General features: G+C 34.4%; 1 protein-coding gene across 2 annotated transcripts in view; it reads right to left on the reverse strand.

Annotated features, from left to right (window-relative positions):
• The window catches only part of NCAPG (non-SMC condensin I complex subunit G), a 46,612-nt gene that overhangs the window by 12,915 nt on the left and 7,155 nt on the right, over nt 1–26,542 (reverse strand). For both annotated transcript variants that reach the window (XM_037027436.2, XM_073237800.1), the window contains exons 8-14: nt 23,055–23,195; nt 21,987–22,110; nt 20,305–20,391; nt 19,801–19,980; nt 17,731–17,841; nt 15,388–15,507; nt 3,782–4,006 (exon numbers count right to left, since the gene is read on the reverse strand). In XM_037027436.2, coding sequence (XP_036883331.2) covers nt 3,782–4,006; nt 15,388–15,507; nt 17,731–17,841; nt 19,801–19,980; nt 20,305–20,391; nt 21,987–22,110; nt 23,055–23,195 — 988 coding nt within the window. The remainder of the gene's footprint in view (nt 1–3,781; nt 4,007–15,387; nt 15,508–17,730; nt 17,842–19,800; nt 19,981–20,304; nt 20,392–21,986; nt 22,111–23,054; nt 23,196–26,542) is intronic.

Genomic DNA, 26,542 nt, shown 5'->3' on the forward strand with positions numbered 1-26,542 from the left:
GTACCCTGAAAACAACAAAGCACTTCTCTAAGAAATAAATATGACCTAAATAAACAGAAAGACGCCTGAATTTATGGATTGGAAGATTTAACAATGTTAAGATGTCAGCATTACTCGGTATGATTGATGTATATATGCAAGGCAGTCCCTATCAAAATTCCAATGGACTTGTTGCAGAAATGGAAAAAGATAATTCCTCAAATTCATAAGGAATTGCAAGAAATCCCAAGTAGCCAAAACAGTGTTGAAAATAAAGAAAAATTTTGGAAAATTCAACTCAATTTCAAAACTTACTACAAAGTTACAATAAACAAAACAGTCTGGTACTGGCAAAAGGACAGACATTGACAATGGAATGGAACTCAGAGTCCAGAAATAAACCTGTACACCTATGGTCAATTAATTATTCACAGAGTGCCAAAATGATTCAATGGGAAGGAAAGGGATAGTCTCTTCAACTGATGGTACTAAGACAACTAGATATTCACAGGCAAAACAATGAAATTGGACCTCTGTGTCATACCAGATACAAGTATTAATTGAAAATACATCACCTGCCTAAATATAAAAAAGCTAATGGAATAAAACTTTCAGAAGACAACACAGTGATAAATCTCCATGACTTGGATTTAGCAATGTATTCTAAGACAGCAAAAGCAGAGGCAACAAAAGGAACAGCATAATCTTAATGAAAATTAAAAAATTTTGATATATCTAAGGATATTATTAGGAAAGTGAAAAGACACTCTATTAAAGGAAACATTTGCATATCATATACCTGATAAGGCTCTACTACCAAGAATATATAAAGAACTCCAAAAGGACAAGTTTAAAAAAGAGCAAAGGCCTTGAAAAGACATTTCTCTTAACAGATATAGAAACAGTGAACAAGTACATCATTACTCATTAGGAAAATGAAATTCAAAACTATGGTAAGCTGACACCTTAATCTACTAGAATTACTAAAAAATTTTTAATGGAAAACAAAAAATATTGGTAAGGATGTGGAAAAACTGAAACCCTTGTACATTTGTTGGTGAGAATGTAAAATGATTTGGCTTGCTGTGATGAATGGTTTGGCAAGTCCTCAAAATGTTAAAGAAATTACCATGTGCAAAAATAAAACTCTTCAAAGGACACATGGGGTAAGCTCCCTGACAAGGTCTTGGCAATTATTATTTGTATGATACCAAAAGCCAAGGCAATAAAAGCAAAAACAAACAAGACGGATGACATCAAACTGAAAAGTTTCTGCACAGCAAAGAAAACAATCAACAAAATGCAACAGCAACCTACGGAATGGGGGAAAATATTTTCAAGTTATTTATCTGACAAAGGGTAATGTCCAAAAATATATAAATAACTCATACAACTCAGTAGCAAAAAGCCCAATCAGACTAAAAAATGGGCAAAGAAACTGAATAGACATTAGCCCAGAAAAAGACAAATGGACAACAGGTATTTTAAAATGTGCTTAACATCACTAATCATCAGGGAAAAGCAAATCAAAACCACAATGAAATACCACCTCACACTGTTAGAATGGCTTCCAACAAAAAGAAAAGAGAATGTGGAGAAAGGGGAACTGTCGTGCACTGTTTGACTGGAATGTAAATTGTTACAGCCACTATGGAAAACAGTATGGAAGTTCCCTAAAAAAACTTAAATATGGAACTACCTACACCATGTGATCCACCAATCCCACTTATGGGTATATATCCAAAGGAGATGAAAACAGAATCTCAAATAGATATCTGCATTCCCATGTTCACTGCAGCATTATTTGCAATAGTCAAGATATGGAAACAATGTAAGTGTCCATCAATAGATAAGTGGATAAAGAAGATATGGTGTATATATACATAATGGCATATTATTCAGCCATTAAAAAAGAAGGAAATCCTTGCATTTGCAACAACATGGATTGACCTTGAGGACATTATGCTAAAGATACACAGAGAAAGACAAATACTATTGCACATTATCATTTATATCTGGAATCTTAGAAAAAAAAGTCTAACACATAGCAACAGTAGAAAAGTGGTTGTAAAAGACGAGGGTGGGTGGTAGGGAAAATATAGAAAGCTTGGTAAAAGAGTACAAATTTTCAGTTATAAGTTCTATTATATCTCAGAAATGTTTAAAAAGACAAGTTCTGGAGACCTAATGTAAAACATGGTGACTGTATTTGATAATGCTGTATTGTATAAATGAAATTTGCTAAGATAGAACTTAAGTTTTCTCACTAAAAAAATAAATATGTGAGGTTGTTAGATGTGTTAATTAACCAAATGAGGGGAATACTAGAGAGGAGATGAAACAAAAAAGAAAAGAAATTCCACTACTAGGTATATGCCCAATGGAACTGAAAATGGGTACTCAAACAAATACATATTCATGCATGTTCATAGCGGCACTATTCACCATAGTCAAAAGCTAAGATCCCAAATATCCTTCAATGGATAAATGGGTAAACAAATTGTGGTTTATACATAACATAAAATATTTTTTTGCCATAAGAAGTACTGATACAAACTACAACATGGATGAGCCTTGAAAACAAGCTAAGTGAAAGAAAATAGACACAAAGTCACATACCATATAATTTCATTTATTTGAAATGTCCAGAATAGTTAAATGCAGAGACAAGATGCAGATTGGTAGTTGTTTAGGGGTGACAGAAAAGGAAATAAGATGAATAGATAAATAAAATGTGGTATATATACCCAGTGAAGTATTACTCAGCCATAAAAAAGGAACTCTTGCCATTTGCAACAACATATATGACCTAGAATCTCATGCTAAGTGAAATAAGTCAGGCAAAGAAAGATAAATACCATGTGGCTTCAGTTATATGTGGAATCTAAAAAACAAAACAAAACAAAAAGAAACAGACACATAAATATGGACAACAGACTGCTGGTTACCATAGGGAGAGGAGGAAAGGGATTGGCGAAATAGGTGAAGGGGATAAAGAGGTACGAACTGTGTATTGTAAAGTAAGTTAGTCATTGGAATAGAACTACAGCACAGAGAATACAACCAATAATATTGTAATATCTTGGTATGGTAACAGGGAACTATACTTATGGTATGCATCTAGGACTGTATACAATTATCCAATCAATATGTTATATCTGAAACCAATATAATATTGTATATCAACTTTATTTCAGTAAAAAAAATTACAACAAAAAAAGGGAAACAGGGAGCAACATGAGTAGTTTCCTTTTGGGATAATGAAAATGTTTTAAAAATTAGACAGAAGTGGTAGTTGCATACATTGTGAATGTACTAAACCCCAAAGAACTGTTCACTTTAAAACTATTAGCTCATGTAACTTCAATTTCACCTCTATAAAAAAAGTCAATATAAATTTTTTAAATGAAATGTTTATATATGGCATAAACATATAGTTGAAGAACACCTTAAGAAAAAAGATCCAATCCCATACCTTACCTTAGATATTCCACCTATCCAATGTAAAATCATTTAAGACTCTTTGGATTTATGATTAAGTTATAAGACAGGGGAAGAGATGAGGACAATAGTAGCAACCCCCTCTAAGAGTCATTTCATTTTTCTTTACACTTAAATTTGCTGCACTTGCAATTTGATAGTGAGAAACTTGGCATATTAGAGAGTGAAAGTATAATAATGATATTCAAAAGGCAAATTTTAAAAATGTTGGCCAAGTTTAAACTTCAGTCTAAACAATATAAAATGCAGAAACGTATACATGCTGAACATGACATTTCATAGGGCTGTGATTATTTCTTACCTCACTATCTAAGAAGTCAGAAAGGAGTTTCAGAATATTCCTGGCTGTAGCAGTCTCATCTTCATCTTCCTTTGACTCTTGTTCTTCTTCAGTGTTTATTTCTGCTTCACTTTGAAGGGCTTTGATATTTTTAGTTTTAAATGGTTCAATCCCAAATGTCATCAGTTGGTCAAAGATTGCCTTCAAAGCACTTACTTTTATTGTCACATCATCAATTTGCAAAACCTAAATTGAAATATACCCCACCAAAAAAAGTAAATTTAGTCAAGTTTTTAATTTTGCCTATGCTTCATAAAATGAACACACATCTTACTTTCTTAGTCTAATTACAAGTGTCAAATCCACATAAAACATCATTTCTCAAAAATTAAAATTTCCATTTTAAAGTTATTATTATTGCTTTGTACCATAACATTTAGAGCTATATTTCCTTCAGAAAAAGTTCACCTTCAGTCAAAAAAAATTTCCTGGAACTAAAGTGAGGCTGAATTATATTATTTGTTGCCTTTTATTTAAAAAGAACAAATATGTCCAACTACAATTTTATCTTGAATTTTTTTTAGGTCTAGAAAAACTGTTGGATTATATTGAAATTGTTTTGAGCCATCTATAAAGACAAAAACATTACATTCTAACCAATGAAAAGCATTCATCAGAACATCAGTACTCTTCTGGGTTATAAGGTTTCATTAAAGATACATTTTTCTCTTATTAGCTTAATAAATTCATATTTCATTAATAGTGAATTCAATTTTCAATGAACAGACTCATTTATAAAAGTGAACCATAAAACCAGTTTTTATGAGTCTATCCTGCATTAAGAAAACTGAATTCCTAGACAACCAAATTTCAAAGCCATGAAAAATATAAAGAACTGAATATTTCTCTTATGAAGAGGCTTACTATATTCTTTAATGAACTTAAATTTTAGTCATTGATAAACTACGTAGCTATATAGCTTAGCCTTTAAAATGAATAAAAATCACATGCAAGCTGATCAAATTAGTGAATCAAGAAAAATGGCTCAAAATCACAAAACTTTGAAGGAAATTTCACAATCATTTATTAATGTTTTCTTACAGCATAACCTGCAAATCCATAAAGCCAAATATTTGTAAGAATTTACTATCATGACTGTTCTCTACAAATTCTAAACATGCTATTTTTTCAGCAGCAATTCAGTTTCCTTGTTCTCAGCTCCTTCCTGGCTAGCAGTAGCTCACAATACCAGATATTTATTTAAGATTCTTCAGTGAAGTAACTTCCCTCTCTTGCCTTTCTAACAAGGGTGTATACATTTCTTAAATCAGTTTTTATTAATAAAACTTGATAAAAAAATTACTTTCCCAAAAGACTGCTATTTCCCCTAAATCTAAAATCTTCCTATGATAGCCCAGAAGTACCTTTATATAAACAAATGAATACATTCAGTGATTAAATTCTTTTGATCATGAGTGTCTTTAAGGACCTGATAAAAAGATTAAAATCCCATCCCAGAACATATTTTAAAAAAGCAAAATTTCACATACAATTTATTTTACTACACTAGAATCTGAGCTCATTCACAAACATTTTTAAGTAAAAAAAAAATTGTATCTAGCTGGGCTTTTCAGGCAAATATTAATAGACAGCAGTTCCTGAAAAAAGCTTAGAGAACAAAGTTGTTTAACTAAAAAAAAAAAAGAAATGTAAATTTTTAATTATTTAAAACTTTAATTCAATGTGAAGGCTGCTATTCTACTGACTGCTTTGACTTGAAAGGAAAATTGTGGAATGGTCCTGATAAAGAACATTAATGTATATTTCACATCAGCTTGATTCTGACAATTCTTTTTCATTACAGAAAATTATATAGGAACAAACAGTATCAATGCTCTAGTAAGAGAGGGATGAGTTAGTATTCAGTAACGTCAGATACTCCATGACAGTCTCAAGCATCAAACTCATTGCATTCTGTCTGCAATAACCAAAGCACTTACTATTAATATTGTCCGCAAAAATTAAAGGGATCAAATATAATTTCATTTTTAAAGATCAAGTGAACTTAAATATCTTCTGAAAGCATTCTCTGGTATTTCCTTTGCTGCAGTACTAGAAATTTTACATAAATCATCTGTCTCCACTCTCCTCTATCAGAGTACTAACTTGACTACACGACTTATAATTTCTTGGCAACATTCATAATGGTATATAGGACATCTTAATGTTTTACCTCATTTTTAGTGCCAAAAAAAAAACACTTATTAATAGACATAAAGACTTCACTATCAGTATTTTTAGTAAGATTTTCTCTAGTTAAAAAAAAGTAATGACCAGGGGTCAATCTAGCAGTTCAAGACCCATCTTCTAGAAAGCCAGGAAGCTGAAGAAGAGAAGTTATCATTTTAATTTCTTAACAAAAAACTCTTTGAAAACGTAGGCCTTTATTTCCTGGGCACCTATGAAGTCAATACATTTCACAATAGTAAATAAGACCTTTTTAGAATTACCAGCAGAATCGCTGATGCTAACACGTGCTGATGTAAAAAGTAACAACTTTCTATAATATGCGCAGATTCATTCAGTATCTTGGAGCAAAACCAGAAGTACGGCTAAGCACTATAAATGATTCATCTACACAAAGTACTAAGATTTTCTTCCAGTTTGTTTGAGAAAGAAACTATACCATTTTAAAGATTATACTGACATTCCAAGTTTCCAAAAGGATGTCACAATAGAAATTTCTCCCTGATAGTAACAGGGTAAGACGATAAAGATAAAAAGAGCTGCATCAGACACTTCATCGATTAGATAGATAAGTGCTCCAAAAAAAAAATTAAAATAAAACCCTGAAATTCCAGAGGATTGTCCTTTGACGAAAGTATGGTTTTAATCTAACTTTGACACAAGCCACAAGCAGTCTGACCATTTCTAGAACATATGAATACCCAAGTTCTACTTTTATGCTTTCTTTGTCTTGGCAATGTCATTTTAACACTAAAGGATGCTTCAAGGTAAAGGTTTCATGGTGGGGAAAATTCAACTATTGGTTGAGTTCAGTCTTTCAAAACAATGTTCATCAACATCACGATCCATGCTGTCACATGTTTATTTTCATATTTTCAGGACACAGAGCACTCCCATCTACCTGTCGGCAAGCAATGTGCACTAAAATTCCTTGCAGCTTTTTTATCCAATTAGACTTGGCAACACCAGATGTTACACGTCTTTTACATGAGAAGGTGGAGGGAGGCACACTTTCCAAGTTAAGTTAGCCCGAAATGTTAAAAGACAATATCCAAAGGAGTTTTAAAAGTCAAATGCCCTCCAGCGGTAGAACAGATTCCATTCCAGTTATCTGTCTGCTCAGTAGCACTGCAGCAACTGCCCTCTCATCCCTGTATTATCAATTTTTCCCTTTCAACTAGGTCATTCTCCATATATAAACAGGCTGTAATTTTTCTCCATCTTAAAAAAAAATTAAAACCAAAAAAACCCTTCTTTTTACCCCATACCCCATTCTTGCGACCACCCCATTTCTCTGATCCTCCCAATAGAAAATAAAATCTTGGACTAGTTTACACTAACTGTGTCCAACTCCTCACCCATAATTCTCTCCTCATCCTACTCCATTAAGGATTTACCCTGTACAAAACCTACTCTAATGAAAATCACCAAACACTTCCTTACTTGCCCACAATGGTCAATTATAAATCCTTATCAACTTATCACCAGCACTGGACAGTTAGATCATTCTAGGCTTTCTTTTTTTCAATTTTTTTATTAAGGTATTATTGATATACACTTTATAAAGATTTCACAAGAAAAACAATGTTACTACATTCACCCATATTATCTAGTCCCTCAACGTACCCCATTACAGTCACTGTCCATCAGTATAGAAAGATGGCAGAGTCTCTGTTTGCCTTCTCTGTGCTACACTGTCTTCCCCCTGATCCCCCCACACCATGTGTACTAATCATAATACCTCTCAATCCCCTTCTCCCTCCATCCCAACCCACCCTCACCCACCATTCCCCTTTAGTAACCGCTAGTCCCTTTTTGGAGTTTGCAAGTCTACTAACTGTTTTGTTCCTTCAGTTTTGCTTCGTTGTTATACTCCACAAATGAGGGAAATCATTTGGCACTTGTATTTCTCTGCTTGGCTTATTTCACTGAGCATACATAATACCCTCTAGGTCCATCCATCTTGTTGCAAATGGTAAGATTTGTTTCTTTCTTATGGCTGAATAGAATTCCATTGTGTATGTGTACCACCTCTTCTTTATTCATTCATCTACTGATGGACACTTAGGTTGCTTCCATATCTTGGCTATTGTAAATAGTGCTGCAATAAACAAAGGGGTGCACATCTTTTTGAATCTGAGAACTTGTATTCTTTGGGTAAATTTCTAGGAATGGAATTCCCGGGTCAAATGGTATTTCTATTTTTAATTTTTTGAGGAACCTCCATATTGCTTTCCACAGTGGCTGAACTAGTTCACATTCACACCAGCAGTGTAGGATTTCTTCGCATCCTTGCCAGCATTTGTTGTTCTTAAGTCTTTTCAATGCAGGTCATCCTAACTGGTGTGAGGTGATATCTCATTGTGATTTTAATTTGCATTTGCCTGATAATTAGCAATGTGGAGCATCTTATCATGTGCCTGTTGGCCATCCAAATTTCTTCTTTGGAGAAGTGTCTGTTCATATACTCAGTCCATTTTTTAATCAGGTTATTTGTTTTTTGGGTGTTGAGGTGCATGAGTTCTTTATATATTTTGGATGTTAAACCCTTGTCAGATATGTAATTTACAAATATATTCTCCCACACTATAGGATGCCTTTCTGTTCTGTTGAAGGTGTCCTTTGCTGTACAGAAGCTTTTTAGCTTGATGTAGTCCCATTTGTTCATTTTTGCTTTTGTTTCCCTTGCTTGAGGAGATGCATTCAGGTAAAAGTTGTTCATGTTTATATTCAGATTTTTGCGTATGCTATTCTCTAAGAGTTTTATGGTTTCATGACTTACATTCAGGTCTTTGATCCATTTCATGTTTACTTTTATGTATGGGGTTAGACAATAATCCAGTTTCGTTCTCCTGCAACTAACTAGCTGCCCAGTTTTGCCAACATCAGTTGCTGAAGAGGCTGTCATTTCCCATTGTATGTCCATGACTCCTTTATCGTATATTAATTGACCATATATGCTTGGGTTTATATCAGGGCTCTGTAGTCTGTTCCATTGGTCTATAGGTATGTTCTTGTGCCAGTACCAATTATTTAGATTACTGTGGCTTTGTAGTAGAGCTTGAAATAGGGGAGCATAATCCCCCCAGCTTTATTCTTCCTTCTCTGGATTGCTTTGGGGTATTTTGTGGTTCCATATGAATTTTAGAACTATTTGCTCTAGTTAGTTGAAGAATGCTGTTGGTATTTTGATAGGGACTGCATTGAATCTGTAGATTGCTTTAGGCAGGATGGCCATTTTGACAATTTTAATTCTTCCTAACCAAGAGCACGGGATGAATTTCCATTTATTAGTATCCTCTTTAATTTCTCTCAAGAGTGTCTTGTCATTTTCAGGGTATAGGTCTTTCACTTCCTTAGTTAGATTTATTCCTAGATACTTTATTCTTTTTGATGCAATTGTGAATGGAATTGTTTTCCTGATTTCTCTTTCTGCTAGTTCATCATTAGTGTATAGGAATGCAACAGATTTCTGTGTATTAATTTTGTATCCTGCAACTTTTCTGAATTCGGCTATTAGGTCTAGTAGTTTTGGGGTGGATTCTTTAGGGTTTTTTATGTACAATATCATGCCTTCTGTGAACAGTGACAGTTTAACTTCTTCCTTATGAGTCTCAATGCCATTTATTTCTTTTGTGTTGTCTGATTGCTGTGGCTAAGAACTCCAGTACTATGTTGAATAAAAAATAGGGACAGTGAGCATCCTTGTCTTGTTCACGATCTTTAAGGGAAAGCTTTCAGCTTCTCGCTGTTAAGTATGATGTTGGCTGTGGGTTTGTCATATATGGCCTTTATTATGTTGATGTACTTGCCCTCTATACCCATTTTGTTTTTATCATGAATGGATATTGAATTTTCTCGAATGCTTTTTCGGCATCTATGGAGATGATCATGTGGTTTTGTCCCTCTTTTTGTTGATGTGGTGGGTGATGTTGATGGATTTTCCAATATTGTCCTATCCTTGCATCCCTGGAATAAATCCTACTTGATCAAGATGGATAATCTTTTTGATGTAATTTTGAATTCGGTTTGCTAATATTTTGCTGGAGATTTTTGCATCTATTTTTATCAGGGATATTGGTCTGTAATTTTCTTTTTTGTGGTGTCTTTGCCTGATTTTGGTATTAGAGTGATGCTGGTCTCATAGAATGAGTTTGGAAGTATTCCCTCTTCTACTTTTTGGAAAACTTTCAGGATGGGCATTAGGTCTTCACTAAATGTTTGATAAAATTCAGCAGTGCAGCCATCTGGTCCAGGGATTTTGTTCTTTAGTATTTTCCGATTACCAAATCAATTTCATTGCTGGTAATGGTCTGCTCAGATTTTCTGTTTCTTCCTGGGTCAGTCTCAGTAGGTTGTATTTTTCTAGCACATTGTCCATTTATTCTAGGTTATACAGTTCGTTAGCATATAATTATTCATAGTATTCTCTAATAATACTTTGTATTTCTGTGGTGTCTGTTGTGATTTTCCTTTCACATTTCTGATTCTGTTTATGTGTGTAGATTCTTTACTCCTTAATAAGTCTCGCTAGGGGTTTATGTATTTTGTTTATTTTCTCAAAGAACCAGCTCCTGCTTTCATTGATTCTATTACTTTATTCTTCTCAATTTTATTTATTTCTGCTCTAATCTTTATTATGTCCCTCCTTCAACTGACTTGGGTCTCCTTTGTTCTTTTTCTAGGTTTATTAATGTGATTTTAGAGTGTTCATATGGGATTGTTCTTCTTTCCTGAGGCAGGCCTGTATTACAATATACTTCCCTCTCAGCACGGCCTTTGCTGCATGCCACAGATTTTCCGGTGTTGTATTGTTGTTGTCATTAGTCTCCATATATTGCTTGATCTCTTTTTTTTATTTGGTCATTGATCCACTGATTAAGCTTCCATGTGTTTATGGGCATTTTTTTTCTTTATGTAATTTACTTTAATTTTATACCTTTGTAGGCTAAGAAGCTGTTTGGAACAATTTCAATCCTTCTGAATTTTCTGAAACTCTTTTTGTGGCCTAGTATATGATCTATTCTTGAAAATGTTCCATGTGCACTTGAGAAGAATGTGTATCCTGCTGCTTTTGAGTGGAGTGTTCTATAAATGTCTGTTAGGTCCTTCTGTTCTAATGTTGTTCAGTGCCTCTGTGCCTTTACTTATTTTCGGTCTGGTTGATCTGTCCTATTGGAGTGGGTAGAGTGTTGAAGTCTCCTAAAATGAATGCATTGCATTCTATTTTCTCCTGTAATTCTGTTAGTATTTGTTTCACATATAAAGGTACTCCTGTGTTGGCTGCATAGATATTTCTAATGATCATATCCTCTTGTTGGACAGACCCTTTATCATTATGTAATGTCCTTCTTTGTCTCATGACTTTCTTTTTAAGTCTATTTTATCTGATACAAGTACTGGAACTTCTGCTTTTTTCTTCCTACTAGTTGAATGAAATATTTTTTCCATCCCTTCACTATCAGTCTGTTTATGTGTTTGGTTTGAAATGAGTCTCTTGTAAGCAGCATATTGGTGATTCCTGTTTTTTTATCCATTCACTGACTATGTCTTTTAATTGGTACATTCAGACCATTTACATTTAGGGTAATTATCAATAGGTATGTACTTAGTGCCATCGTATGCCTTAGATTCGTAGTTACCAAAGGTACAAGGGTAACTTCTTTACTACCTTACAGTCTAACTTAACTCATAGTATGCTATTCCAAGCACAATCTAATGGCCATTTTCCCCTCCTTTTTCTTCTTCCTACATTTTTTATATATTAGGTGTCATATTCTGTATTCTTTGTCTATCCCTTGACTGACTTAGCAATTAATCGTTCTACTTTCATTCCTGTGGTTTTATTTCCTCTGGTGACAGCTAGTTAGCCTTAGGAACACATCCATCTATAGCAGTCCCTCCAAAATACAATGAAGAGATATTTTGTGGGAGTTAAATTCTCTCAGCTTTTGCTTATCTGGAAATTGTTTAATCCCTCCTTCAAATTTAATTGATAATCGTGCCAGGTAGGGTATTCTTGGTTCAAGGCCCTTCTGCTTCATTGCATTAAATATATCATTCCACCCCCTTCTGGCCTGTATGGTTTCTGTTGAGAAATCTTATGATAGCCTTATGGGTTTTCCTTTGTAGGTGATCATTTTTCTCTCTGTGGCTGCTTTTAATACTGTGTCCTTGTCTTTGAACTTTGCCATTATAATTATTATATGTCTTCGTGTTGTCTTCCTTGGGTTCCTTGTGTTGGGAGATCTATGCACCTCCTTGGCCTGAGAGACTATCTCCTTCCCCAGATTGGGAAAGTTTTCAGCAGTTAACTCCTCAAAGACATTTTCTATCCCCTTTTTCTCTCTCTTCTTCTTCTGGTATTCCTATAATGTGAATATTTTTCTGTTTAGATTGGTTGCACAGTTCTTTCAATGTTCTTTCGTTCCTAGAGATCTTTTTTTCTCTCTGTACCTCAGCTCCTTTGTATTCCTCTTCTCTAATTTGCATTCCATTTACTGTCTCCTCTACTATATCTAATCTGCTTTTAAATCCCTCCATTGTATGTTTCATTTCTGATAGTGTATTCCATAATGATTGAATCTCTGTCTGGAATTCTTTCCTGAGTTCTTGAATATTTTTCTGTACCTCCATGAGCATGTTTATGATTTTATTTTGAAATCTCCTTCAGGAAGATTGATGAGTTCAGTTTGACTTGACCCTTTTTCTGGTGTTTGTGGTATTTTGGTTTGAACTAGTTTCTTAGACATTTCATATTTGTATGTGGCACCCTCTAGTGCCCAGAAGTTCTACTCTTTGGAGCTGCTCAGCCCCTGGAATGATGTCAGGGGTTGCGTGGGAGTGTCGCTGGTGCCTGGGTGGAGGAAAGAGCTATTTGCTGCTTCCCTGCTGCTAGGCTTGCCTCCACTGCCTGAATCAGTGTGCTGAGTACAGAGGTATAAGCTTCTATGCTTTGGGTTTGTAGGTGCCATAGGCAGAGCTTCCGTCTGGCTGGCCTGATGGCAGGGACCGCTGGTTTGCAAGCCGGTGCCGGCAGGCCAGGAGGAAGGCACAGCGGGTTGCGTATCATGGTGGGGGTCCTCGTAAGCTGAGTAGTCAGCCAGCAGAATGGAGCATCTGAAGCTCCTGAAAGTTTCCAACCTGCTGGGCTGAGTGTGCCTGGATAATTTTGTCCACCTATCCTTTTTCCTGAGCAGCAAGCCCTGTGCAATCCTTGCCGCTATAGCAGCCCGCTTGCTGTTAGGAAGTATCTCACACTGTCCGCCTTTCTTTTGTCCCAGAGCAGCCATACATGGATCCCTGTTTTTCACAAATGGTTGGAATCTCATTCTCTCCAGGTATTCTGGGAGTCTTAGCTTTCCAACCCCACTAATCTCCAGAGCACCATGCAATGTAGGTTCATGCTCCCAGAGTAGATCTCCAGGGCTGGGTGTTCAGCAGTCCTAGGCCTCCACTCCCTCCCCTTTCCATTTCTCTTTCTCCCACTGGTGAGCTGGGGTGGAGGAAGGGCTTGGGTCCCACCAGATCACAGCTTTGGTACATTACCCTGATCCGTGAGGTCTGTTCTCTTCTCCAGGTTTATGCAGTCTAGTGCAGTCTTTCTTGTTGCTCTTTCAGGGTTAGTTTTGTTAATTATATTTTCTTATTATTTGTGGTTTTGGGAGGAGGTCTCTGTCTCACTTCTCATGCCGCCATCTTTTCATTCTAGCCTCTTTAAAGTATCATCTTCACTTGCCTTCTAGAACATTCACTCTTCCCTTACTGTCTACTGCACCTTTGTCTTTACTGGTTCTTCTTCATGTCCCCTTACTTTAAATATTGTCTGAGTCCTAGAAAACTACAAAGTTAAGATCTCTTCTCAATCTACACTTATTTCTCAAGCAATATCTAGTCTCTAATCATTGGATAGTATTGAAGAATAAGGACTTACAGTTCATTTCCCTAGCCTGGACCGCTCTATCTCCAAACTCACATACAAATGCCTATTCAATATATCTGCTCTGTATCAAATTTCAAGCTGTAATGCCCCAAACTGAACTACTTATCTCAACTACCTGACATAAAACCTGTTCCTCTGTTTTTTCCATCATAGCAAAGGGCAATTCCATCTTCCCAGTTATGGCCAAAAAACCTTAGTTATCTTCAACTTATATCTCTCTGACATGCCACATCAGATTCATCAGCAAATTCTGTAGACATCATCTTCACTTAGCTTACCATCATTTCTCATGACCTCAATAGCCAGAACACTGGTCCAACTCATCATCATCTCTCCCTGGTATTACAATTCCCCCCCTTAGGAGTATCCCTGCTTTCATATTTGTATCTGTATAGTTAATACAAGGATTTGCAAACTATGGCTCATGGGCCAAATTCAGTCTGTTTTTACAAACCTTCAAGTTAAGAAATAGTTGTTTAAATAGTTTTTTAAATGGCTAAAAAATACTATTTCATTACATGTGAAAATGGTATGAAATTCAAATTTTAGTTTTCATAAAGTTTTATTGAACTACATCCATACTTCTTACTTTATATATCATCTATGGATACTGTCATAGTACCACAGCAAAGCTTCAGTTGAGACAGTCCAGAGGGGAGCCTGCAAAGTCTAGCACTACAGAAAAGGCTTGCCAACACTGGCCTACACAAACACTACACCCATTAGATCACAATAACCCTCTATTCAAACTCTTCAATTCCTTCCATCTTATTCACTGTGAAGGCTGACATCTTTATACTCTATAAACCCGCAGAAGACATGAAAATCCTACTGCCTACAAACCCTTTCTCCTGCTATGCTCCCCTGTGCTCAGTCTGCCCTAGCTGTATGTTCTTCTGTTCCTTGAACATATGAAGCAAAGTCCCATGTTCCGTGTGATATTGTTCCCTCACTTCCCTCTGATATTGGCCTAAATTTCTACTTACTAGTGAGGCCTTTCTTGACCAACAGCTCCTTCTCCCTACTACCACTCCTTAGTTCCCTTCTCTGCATATCTTTTTCCAACTGACATGTTATATGTTGTTTATTTTTCACTGTGTGTTTTCTCTTCTAAAATATAAGCTCCATTAGGACACCTTTTATGGGTTTTTTTTTTCATTACCTATCTTATTTTTTTCTAAGCCTATAATAATGCTGGACATTAATATGCACTCAGATATTTGCTGTATGATTAATTTTTAAAAATACCTGAAATAATTGACTTTTTCCCTACAAATTAGTTTTAATAAGAAATCAATATAAAAATCATCAAGTCTCTAAAAGACATCCATAATCATCGAGTCCCAGAATAAAGTTAGAGTACTAGCATTATCACCGTAGATTCTGAGTATTTATTTCAGAAAGTACAATCAAGATTTTGTTACAAGGTAAATCCTACCTGCAATAGTAATACAAAGTGTTTACTTGCAAAATCCTGATTCTGTAGTCCACAGCATCCCAAGCATAAAACAGCCAAATTTCTTACTACAGGATGAACAGTTACTATTCCAGGGAGAATCTAAAATGAATTAGAAAATAATTTTGACTAGGACAAGAAATTTGTAATAGTATATTTTAAAAAGCATGGTCAAAATGATAATTTCTGTATGATTTCATTGATCTACTTCATTTCCATATTGTCTATTAACACAGAAATCAATTTTCAGTTTTTTTTAAAAATAAGGTAAATTAAATTGCTAAAACTGAAGAATACAGCCAGAGTGAAATATAGTCCGATCAAGAGACACCCTCCTCCACTTGCTGAAATTCACTCAATGGCTTCCCAATGCTCATAGCAAAGATAAAACTCCGTAATGTGACATATACCCTATTGCGTATTCTTTCTTAGCATTATCTTATACCGTGCTACCCCTTGCTCTTTGTTTATTCAATTGCTCTGATTTCAATGCCTTCCATTCAGAGCTGCTCAATACAAGCTATGTTATGTCATTATAAATTTTCTAGTAGCAACATTAAAGGAAAAAAAAGGTAAAACTAATTTTAATATATTTTACCCAATATAACCAAAATATTACCATTGCAATATAAAATCAACATTAAAAAACTTGGGATAATTTATATTGTTTGTACTAAAAACTTCAAAAAACAATGTACTTTTAGATTTATAGCACATTTCAGTTTGGACTAGTCTTTAATTTTTAAATGACAGGTTTTTAATAACCACATGTAGCTGGTGGGAACTGTATTAGAAAGAGCAGGTCTGCAACATTCATCCATCCTTTTTTCATATAGTTAATATTCAAACATCAGAACAAGGTTACCTTCCATGAACAGAATCCCACTATAAGTTCACATGTGACCATATAGCTCTTCACAGCAATAACCAGTGGCATAAGCTTCAACATGTTTGACTGATGTCCTTGTCACTTGACTAGAAGATCCATGAGGGCAATCTATGTGTTTTGTACACAGTGTACACTCTATCCCCAACATTTGGTATATAGTAGATGTTCAATAAATATTTGTTCAACTAATAATTATTTTTATTTAAAGCATAATTTCTTAATATATAACTTTATCTAAATACCTTATATACATCCCTCTATAGTCTTTTTCAGTCTTTGGACACAGGTTGTTTTATACAGTGAAATCATTGTGACCACTCATTTCTGTGTTTTCTTTAATCAACACTGTATATCTTCTTCTACATATGCACATTCTTCATATATACTATTTCTATTGTATAGCTAATTGTACCATAATTTACCATTCTCTTGCAATAGGACCAGACATAAACTATAAAAGTAATACTTTAAAAGTATCACTTTTCATTAAATACGTTTCACTAAAAACAAAATGAAATTCTAATGGTTTAATAGACTATACTTCAAAAGAAGTTCTAGACTGTTAGAAAACAAGGAATTATATTTAGATCACATTCATTGGCTGTTTTCACTATTTCCAAGTAAAAAAAATTTTGGGAGAATACTGGAAAAGCTTGAATACATTCAAAACTTGCTGTGGGTGTGTAGCATTATTAAAAACAAAACTCTAGAGTTGAACTACCTAATATTGTAGTCCAGATAGAGATGTACTTTAAGACTTAGAATGAAGAACAATGAAAAATATCTCAATAGCTTTAATATTGAGTAAATGATGAAATTATAATATTTGGGGTATACCAAGTTAAGTATATTAAAGTAAATTTCATCTGTTTAACTTTTTAAATGTGGCTACTAGAAAATTAAAGTTAAATATGGTTTGCATTATGTTTCTATCAAACCATATTGTTCTAGAGTCTTGCAGTATTTAAGTCCCTATGGTCAGTAAAACAGAGACTAACTATGAAGGGTAAAAAGCCCTTAAATATATAGGAATAAACCAATTCCTTTCACAGGGCTCACAATGTAACCTTCTTATTGTTTATACAACAGCAAGATAACAGTACTTAAATATTGCTGATATGTTTCAGTATTTCCTGTTATATTCAAAGAATGAAGATATTCTGCATCTCTGTCCAGCACAGAATAATTTAAAAATTTTTTAAAGGAGTAATTATAACTTACACACCAGACAGGCCCTTTACATGCATTATCTTAACATAATCTTCATAATATGAAGCAACCACTCTATTATTATTATTGTTTACCATTTATATGTATTGGATGTGTAAGATATATATGTAAAAGATGTGCCATCTTTTATTCTTTTGAAGCCCAAGGAACATATAAAATGAGGAAAGAGTGGGCTAAAAATAAAGCCTCAAAGGCCAAAAACATACCAAAGATTCAATGATCCCATTCATGGTTGCACTTATACCTGTTGAAGTGGACATCTGCTTCAACAGTTCATAGCACAAAATAAGACACTTCTGTAGTGTTTCAGCATCGTTCTAAAATGAAACACAAAATATCGTGCATTAATAAGAATATCTTCTGCCCATCCCTTTAATGTTTCCTTTCTCAGAGCTTTGTCTAAGGCACATTGCCTTTATATACATGCCCTGGCCAATCTTATCTAGGTTACACAACTCCATTAACCATCTGTGAGCTAGTCTAGCTTTTTCTAAGTTTCAGATTCATATATACAACTGCTACAAGACATTTCCTCTGTATTATCCAGTTTCTCAAACTTAAAATGTCTAAAAGGGAATTAACTCATCATTACCCAAGTCCCTACTTCTCCTACGCTATCTCATAAATGCCACTGTCATCTATCTACCCAGCTGTCCAAACCAAAATATTTAGGATACATTCTTGGCTCACACTTCTCCCTGTTACTAAGCCCTCAATACTTCTCAAATCAATCACTTCTTTGTATATCCACCATCACTACCTTGTTAAGGCTGCAATCATCTCATTCTACATTGTAAAGTCTCCCAACTAGTGTGTCTGCATAGAATTTTATCACACTCCAATCCATTTCCTGAATAATGATGACCTTTCTAAGACATAAATCTCATGCTACCACTTAAGAGTTCTTAGTGATTCACCATGGTAAGGCACAAATTTTTAAATATTGTTTACACAAGGTCTTACATGACCAGGCCCTTAATCTTCCCCCAAGAGTTATCTCTTACTTCTCCCCCTAAAATTTCTAGTCACATGGACCTTAAATTTTAACCACAATTTCTTTAACTTCCGGGCCTTCATACATGTCACCTGACTATAGTATTCTCTTAACAATTCATCAAGCAGACAACACAGAGTGCATTAAAAGTACAAATCTAAGCCACTTGCCTGGGTTTGACTCCCGCCTCTACCATTTCCTATCTGTATGACTTTAAGTTACTTGCCCTCTATAAAATGGAGACTATAGTACCAACTCTGTGAAGTTATAGTGAGAATCAAATCAATACTTGTGAAATGCTTAAAACAGTAACTACCACAGAAAAAAGCGTTCTGTAACTGTTAGCTTTTATTATTTCATCAAATTTCAAGTTGAACTATCTCTTTCTCTGGGGAAGCCAACAATACCCTACCTAGGTTAAATGACTTTCTATTAAGCTTTTATACTTCCCTGACCATAGCATTTGTTATGCTATGCTGAAATTGAACTATCATAGATTTAAATCCTTAAATAGGACAAATGAACACATAAATGGTCAACGCAAGTCAAGTTAAACAGATATTAATGATAGACCACCTGTTAATATCTCCCGAATTCATACCTGCATTTTATATCATTTTACAGTTTATATTTTCATTTTTAACTTCAAATTCACTACAATAATCCACAGACTTTGTCAAACAGAAGAAATAAGCTACTAGTTATGAAAATAAAATTCAGGCATACTCACTGGGAAGGTGGGGTGTTGGTGTAGAGAGGTCTATGGCTAGACAGCTCAAGGACATGGCTTATGAAATATTCCTGTATGGTAAACTCTTATCTGGCACTCCCTTTATGAGAAAACTCTCATCAGCACTTCCGAAACCAAAAGTAAAATAATAGCTGATGTTGACTACAAAAGGCAAAATCCTGTAAGACCTCCTGAACTAAAGTTTATATCATATTGTATTGATATCATTCTATCTTATGTTAAAATTAGTTTATCATGTACTGTTCAGTTAAAATAAAAAAGACCACTAAAACTAAGCTTTAAATGTTGCTAGGTATGTAAGTTTAGTATTTCATTTAAAATAACAAAGCTACTTAGCTTTTTCTAAAAGCAAAAATTTATAGTACTTTTCTTTTATGTTTATAGTATTTTTCTAAAATCCAATGGTAACAGTATATACTGTTGAAAATCCCTCCAAAGTGAATATATTCTGGCAGCTTGATGAGTTATGAAAGAAAACAAGGTTTAGTTGATAGTAACAGCTCAAATTTAGTATGAAATAGTTATCTGTACCTTTTCTATGTGGACTTCTTTAATTTCAAGTTGCTCTGTCTCTTTCAATAGGCTTATTTTAGCATCTTCTAATGCTCTTATTTCTTCTTTTAATTTTGATGCTTGATTAAAATCCTGTAAGGTGATGCAATTTTCCAAGGCTTCTTTTGCCTCAATAAGTTTAACTTTTATTTCAGCCATCTAAGGGAAGATATAAACAGATGGCGTAAACACCAACAAAGAACTATTAATATGAAAATCTGTGGCAAATTAATGAGTATTATTTAACATCTCATGACCCAGAAGTTAAACGGTATCTGGCATAAACACAAAGGTAGTATTCTTCCTGAAACAGATTAGACCAGCAAATCTTTCAGACTGGTATAAGGTGGTAAATTTTAGATGCTCTAATAATCAATAATTTGATCTTGTTAGAACAATTTTGAAAATGTATAGCAAGAGAAAATAAAAGACTTGCACAACTACAATATACTCAAGCATTTCTTCAATTTAAGAGAGATTTACCTTGAGTTCTTTCTTTCTTGCAGCAGCTGGATCATGAACACCAACAGTAACAATAGGTGCCCGAATCTCTGATATAATTTCCGTAACCTTGTAAGTGAAGTTAAAATTCAGAGTACATGCTTTAATATATGTTTTATATAAGAGAATTGCATCAAACTGCTACCTAAAACTCCAAGTAGTATCCACAATCTCTCGAAAATACAGAGCAAAATATACAAGTAAAAATGGCACACATTTTATTTGCTAGACAATTTTAGAAAAAAATGAACAAATACATCTGACTGAAAACTCTAGGATTATGAGAAGGTAAATAGGCACAGAGACATTGAATATAAATTCTCTCTCATATAGTCCTTCAAAAACAGAATAAACAAATAGTCTAATCTCAGGTACCATAAAACTAAAATTCTCTGCCTAAAATCCTAAACTCTTTCCCTTGTTCAGCTCCATGGGAATTAAACGTAGAAAAATAGAATACTCTTATCCTTTCCTTTGGGTATGGAAGGGAAAACACAAGTTCCATGGCCAGGATCCTCACCTGGTACTCATTATACACGTACAATGATATAATACTTAGCCTACGGCGCAGGCACATACTTGTATATATAAAGAGCTCCGCCCAGTGCTAGAATGGAGGCCAAAGCAGAAGCAGAGAGCCTGGGGAGAACAGAGGGAAGCAGGAGAGAGAGAGAGCCTAGAGAAGAGAGCAGGAGAGAAGGGAGCAGAGGCTGAGCAGGGGCAGAGACTGAGGTGGACAAGAGCCCAGTGCTTGACCTAAATGAAAATGAAGCTTGGTATGAGCCCCTTTTTATCCCAATACTCCATTGTTGCTATTTGGTCTCACTGAATCCATAGTGAACTTGCCCTGAGCTGGGAAGCCTATCAGGCCCAGAGCTACACGTATACAATGCACAAATAATGGCAGCATAAAGAGTCCTTTCAGAGCCACTGGGACACTAGAGTTTGATTCAGGAAAAGGCTGCATCCCAAATGAAGGTACATAAGCAGATACTGGATAATGACTAACTGCGAATGTAGCTGAAGGGATTTATGTGTTAAGTATGTATGTATAAGGAGGGGTTGGAAAAGACAACCTTGAATTAACTTGCAAATCAAAGATTGTATAATTTTATGAAAAGCAATGATACAGGTCTGTCTTTTTGGTTATCCCAGAGAAAATAATATTTGGAAACAGTAATATTATAATAGATAACATTTATTTCTATATTTACCAAGCACTCTTTGAACATTACTTCATTGAGCAATTTAGAATAAGTTATTTTATTTTTTGCAGACTAGTAAAACGGCTAGATAACATACATAAAGTCAAAAAGCCAGAAAGTGTCAAAGGGGATTTGAACCCATGTATGTAGAACTTGAGCCTGCTCTCAAAAACTTCAGTAATCAGTGCCCCTGTGTCACCTCTTCCCTAACTTGCTCTATTTTATTGACTAAACAGAATGATAGGTATGCTAAGAGAAGGAAGGAGCATTTTTAAAAATGTGTCTGTGTGGTATGTGTGAAAGATTTGGTTTTAAGAAGTTAAAAAATTTGAGAGAGGAACAAAACTGAAACAAAAGGCACTTAAAAGCAAATAAACCAAAAAGTATTGAATAAAGTAGGACCTCAATGTCACTGACCAAAATCTTTTACCTGTATCAGCAATAAAGAAAATTACTTACAATTTGTGTTCTCTTGTTATCATCTATAAGGATGTGGAGCAGTCTCTCAACAAGAAAAGAAATTAGGGATACTGGAGTTGTCGGAAGAGTAAGAATTTCCTGTAAAATAGCCAGCAGTCGTTTCCTGCATTCAAAGAGAACTATTTCAATTTAAATACAATGGTAGAAACAGATTTTATCTCTAACAATTCACCTATTGTGCAGACTTTATTACATTTTTCTCAGTTTTAATAGTTTACCACTATAGATACAATATATGTACAGACTTTAGGTCAAACATTCATGTCCTGCAAAAACAGTAATTTTTTTTAAATGACCCTATAATCTTTCATAAATCAACATAATGAAATGACAAAATACCAGAAGTGACTCAAATCTTTTAGACAGATTACGAATGTGAAAATTAAGGAAAATCTGACATGTCATCAGGAGGCCAGCAGGGGGAGTTCTCACACCCCACCACTCCTCAATTGCAGACGCCACCAGAAGGAGACTCAGATTTCAGTTCACCACATTTTAAATACTACTTTACTACCCCGCAGCAGGGAGGAAGGAAGGTTTTCCACCACCTTGGTAATAACAGCCTAGCCAGCCAATGAGAAGCCATGACGCTTGGAAACTGCCTCCCAAGTCCACCCTCTGCTCTATAAAGAGCTGTCCTGCTCTGTGTTCACCTATGGTTTTGCTATAGCTTGAATGTCTGGAACTGTAATTCTCTGATAATCCCAAATAAACCCAGTTTTGCTGGAAAAATAACTGACAGTTTTGTTTTTAAGGTTAACACTACTACCCCTCTGTATTAAATACAAATAATTTTTAAGCAAAAAAAAAGCACTTGCATTGATTCTTCTGAAGAAACTGAATTAGGAATTCACATATTTCCATAGAAAAAGTGAGCAAGAGCGAGCACATCCATGTTGCCTCTTACAGATGTAAGAAAAAAAAGAAAACCTTTTATAGCAGTTCAGAGTATTAGCGTAAGCATATTTAATCATGTTGTAACAAGACTATATTTCAATTCAGGAATTAGAAGAACAAAGTAAAACAAGGGCTAACATTTACACATACCTTCCTCCTTCTTCAGTGGTATCTAAAGACTTGATAATAAGAATCAATTGTTGACCTATGAACTCTTTGGTCATCACATTTCCAATATAGGAAAAATCACCTCTCTGTTCATCTTTAACAACTGGAATGCTCTGAATATAACTAAAACAAGCAGAATTAATAAATGTAAAATCTGTTAAGAAAGAAACAGCGCCTCATCAGGTCAGAAAGGATTTTTACAGTTCATATTAATCCAAATATATGAATGTTGATACAATCTTATAATTTGGTCTAGAGAGCAAATTCTGTTACTGTCATGAACTTTGCAAATATTTATTGGCTTGAATCAAAAGAATTTGGAAAATATATTTTCATTAGTTTCAAATTTCTTATGGAAAAATTTCAAAAGGTATACATTTATGTCTTTCAAATTGGTAACTATTTCAGTGTCACTGGTATTCTCAAAGTTCTGAATCCCTTTTCTAAAAATCCAATTACTCATAAAGAGCTTGTCTTCCCTCACCAGCCCTAATTAACCATTATTCTTTTGTTTAAAATAATAGTAATAACAAGTTATACAAGGAATCCATGAATACAATGGTCTTTTACAAATTTAGAAAACTATAGCTTTATGAATGTCTTATCCTTGCTTAAGGGCCCTACTAATCTCCATAAACAGGTACCATGAACTACCCTCTTTATACTTACTATCACTGCCCAATTAAAAGCTTTTTACAACTCTCACCTAGGTAACATCCAATAGCCTACCAGAAAGTCTCCCATTTTTGGGCAAAATAAAAAAAGCTCCTTAAAAGCAGAATTAAAATTTAAGCCTAGACAACTTGGTGCCTGAAGTTGAAAATAATATGAAAAACAACAACCCCGATGAAAAATGTCACTTTTAAAATGCCATCAAAAATCAAGTTACACAAATTGCCAAATTATGTATGATGAATAAACTGACACATAAAATGATAACCAAGAGTAAATAAAAGTTCATAAATCTGGCCAAGATATTAGATTAGGACCTTCAAGGGCATCAGTCACCCTTTGGGTTCTAGAAGGAAACTAAAGGAAAGCTATGAAAGTGCTAATTAATTAGCAAAATCAAAAGATCAGTAGAGTTACCGATGTATTCTGAATTTAGCCTGGATTCTGACAGACTAAAAAACCTTCACTCATCTTTGAATTCCCCCTCTACTTCCCCACTCCAGCTTTCATACAATGCATCCCATCAAGACTGGGGGTATTTTCTAAAAATAAATTCAAAGAGTAGTTGTTTCATTAATAGACTGTAAATCCTAAACTGCACAAATACAACTTAAAACAGACCCACCAATTTTAATCACCATGACATCATCTCTTTAACTATTTCTAAAGATTTTCATTATAATGAAAGAGACCACTCAAAAACCTTTTTTAAAAGCTCTCTCCAAGAAATCATACTTATAGTAGCCTTCTAAAAATTTATTGCTGCTCCTTTTTCTCACTGGAATTTGATAAGCCTTAGTATTCCTGATTTCTCTCTTTACATCAATACCTGTTACATGAACAACTCAGTTAACAGGAACTTTTATTTTTGTTTCATACCAGAGTTAAGTCACTGATTCTTCCTGCTTAAAATGCCTGAAAATATTTTATGAGATTATTAGGAAACAATTTTTCCATTTAATTTTGTTTCTGTACCTGAGCAAACTAATCCTATGTAGTGATGGTGCACCAAAAAGAAAATCATCCTATTGTTTAAGTATTCTTTCAATAATAATTAAAATATGTGTCATCTTTCTCTTTGTACCTGAAAAAACCAAACTAATTAAAGTTACTTATTTCAAATCTCAAAGATAAAGTGACAAAGGAAAGTTAAGTATCCTTGACCTCCTAGAGCCTAAGAAACCAACTTGCTCTTTAATGTCAATTTCGGTAACTAAGAATTAATCAATCTGTAAAGCGGTCCTTGAGAAGAGGCTCCCCCTCTGTTATTTAAATACTTAACACTTCCTCATATTTTCCTCCATATTCTCGATCGTCTGTAGCATTTATTACTTTTATATTAATATAATTATTAAGCATTTCATCAAACTCATTGCTTTTGGAAACATTTCAACATGGCCCAAACAGCATTATAATGAATTCCCTAATTAAATGTTAAAGTCTGAAATAATTACCCTTCAAACACTTAAATTCACACATATTTTTCATGATGTTACTATGAGCTCATGCTGTAAGTTTCCATATTGGCTCACATTTAAGATATTTATCCTGGACACAATATTTTGCATACAAAATTCAAACACATTCATAGCTTTGCTCCATAACTTATATGTGGGACCATTATAAGCAAAAGCAAAATACTGTATTTCATTCAAAGTGATAGAGCCCAGATAGGAGTACTGCCTTCTTGAATAAGCCCACCTGCCATCTCAGAGAGACCTAGATTTCATCTTACTTAGATGCATTTTCTGGAGGACACGTCAGCAAGTCACAAGCCCACCTTTTCCCTGACCTGTCCTCTCAAAAGCCTGCCCGAAAACCTGGCCACATACAGCCTCTTAGCCTGTAAGCGATGCCTTCTTCGTTCTGTTCACGAGAACAGTGAGGTTCCTCTCCGGTTTAGCATTAAACCTGCATGGACTCTTGAGTTTGCATCCCTTCCTTTCCTTTTACAAAGAGAATTCAGGATCATAATTTATATTATATGAAAGAAGCTTTTAAAAAATAGTATCAAAAGCATAAAGTTAAAAATCTCAACACCAATACCTATTAAAATATATACTACATTTGGCCTAGGAATCTCACTTCTGGAAACCAACCCCACAAAATCCCAAGCATATGTAAAAATGTACAAGGAAGCTTAATAGATCTTTATCAGTAAAAACTGGAAACACCCTAAATTCCATCATCAGGAGAATAATTAAATATTAACACTATACTAAGGGGATGAGAGCTATAGTTAAGACTGTGATAGATTTATATATACCAACATATAATGATCTCAGATATAAGTAACTGAAAATAAAACAGTATATATAGTGTTAATCAAAGTTTATGAATTTAATATATTTGCATATAAATTTAGAGAAAGAAGTTCAAAATTTTCACCCCAAATCATTTAGTTGTTAACTCTAAGGAGATCAATGGAATTGAGGAATTAGGAGATAAAAAAGGAATTCCACATTTTTATTCTTTACACATTTGTATTTCAATGTTGACAAGACTGCATCCATGCTTTGTGTATTTTAAAACAAGTAGAAATAAAGAAATTAATTTAAGAAAAAGGTATATATATTTAATTTTTAAAAAAACCAAGTAGTAACAGTTTTGATTAACATTAAAATTAGCCACAGTGATCCAACCTGTCAGTTGAAAATTTATAGACCATGCACCAGATACAGCCTGCTGCTTGTTTTTGCACAGCTTGCCAGCTAAGAATTTTACATTTCTAAAAAGTAGTTAAAACGTGTTTATAAATATATATACATGTGAATGTGGACATTACATTAAATTGAAAT

The sequence above is a fragment of the Manis javanica genome, chromosome 5 (assembly GCF_040802235.1).
Source record: "Manis javanica isolate MJ-LG chromosome 5, MJ_LKY, whole genome shotgun sequence".
Lineage (NCBI taxonomy): Eukaryota > Metazoa > Chordata > Mammalia > Pholidota > Manidae > Manis > Manis javanica.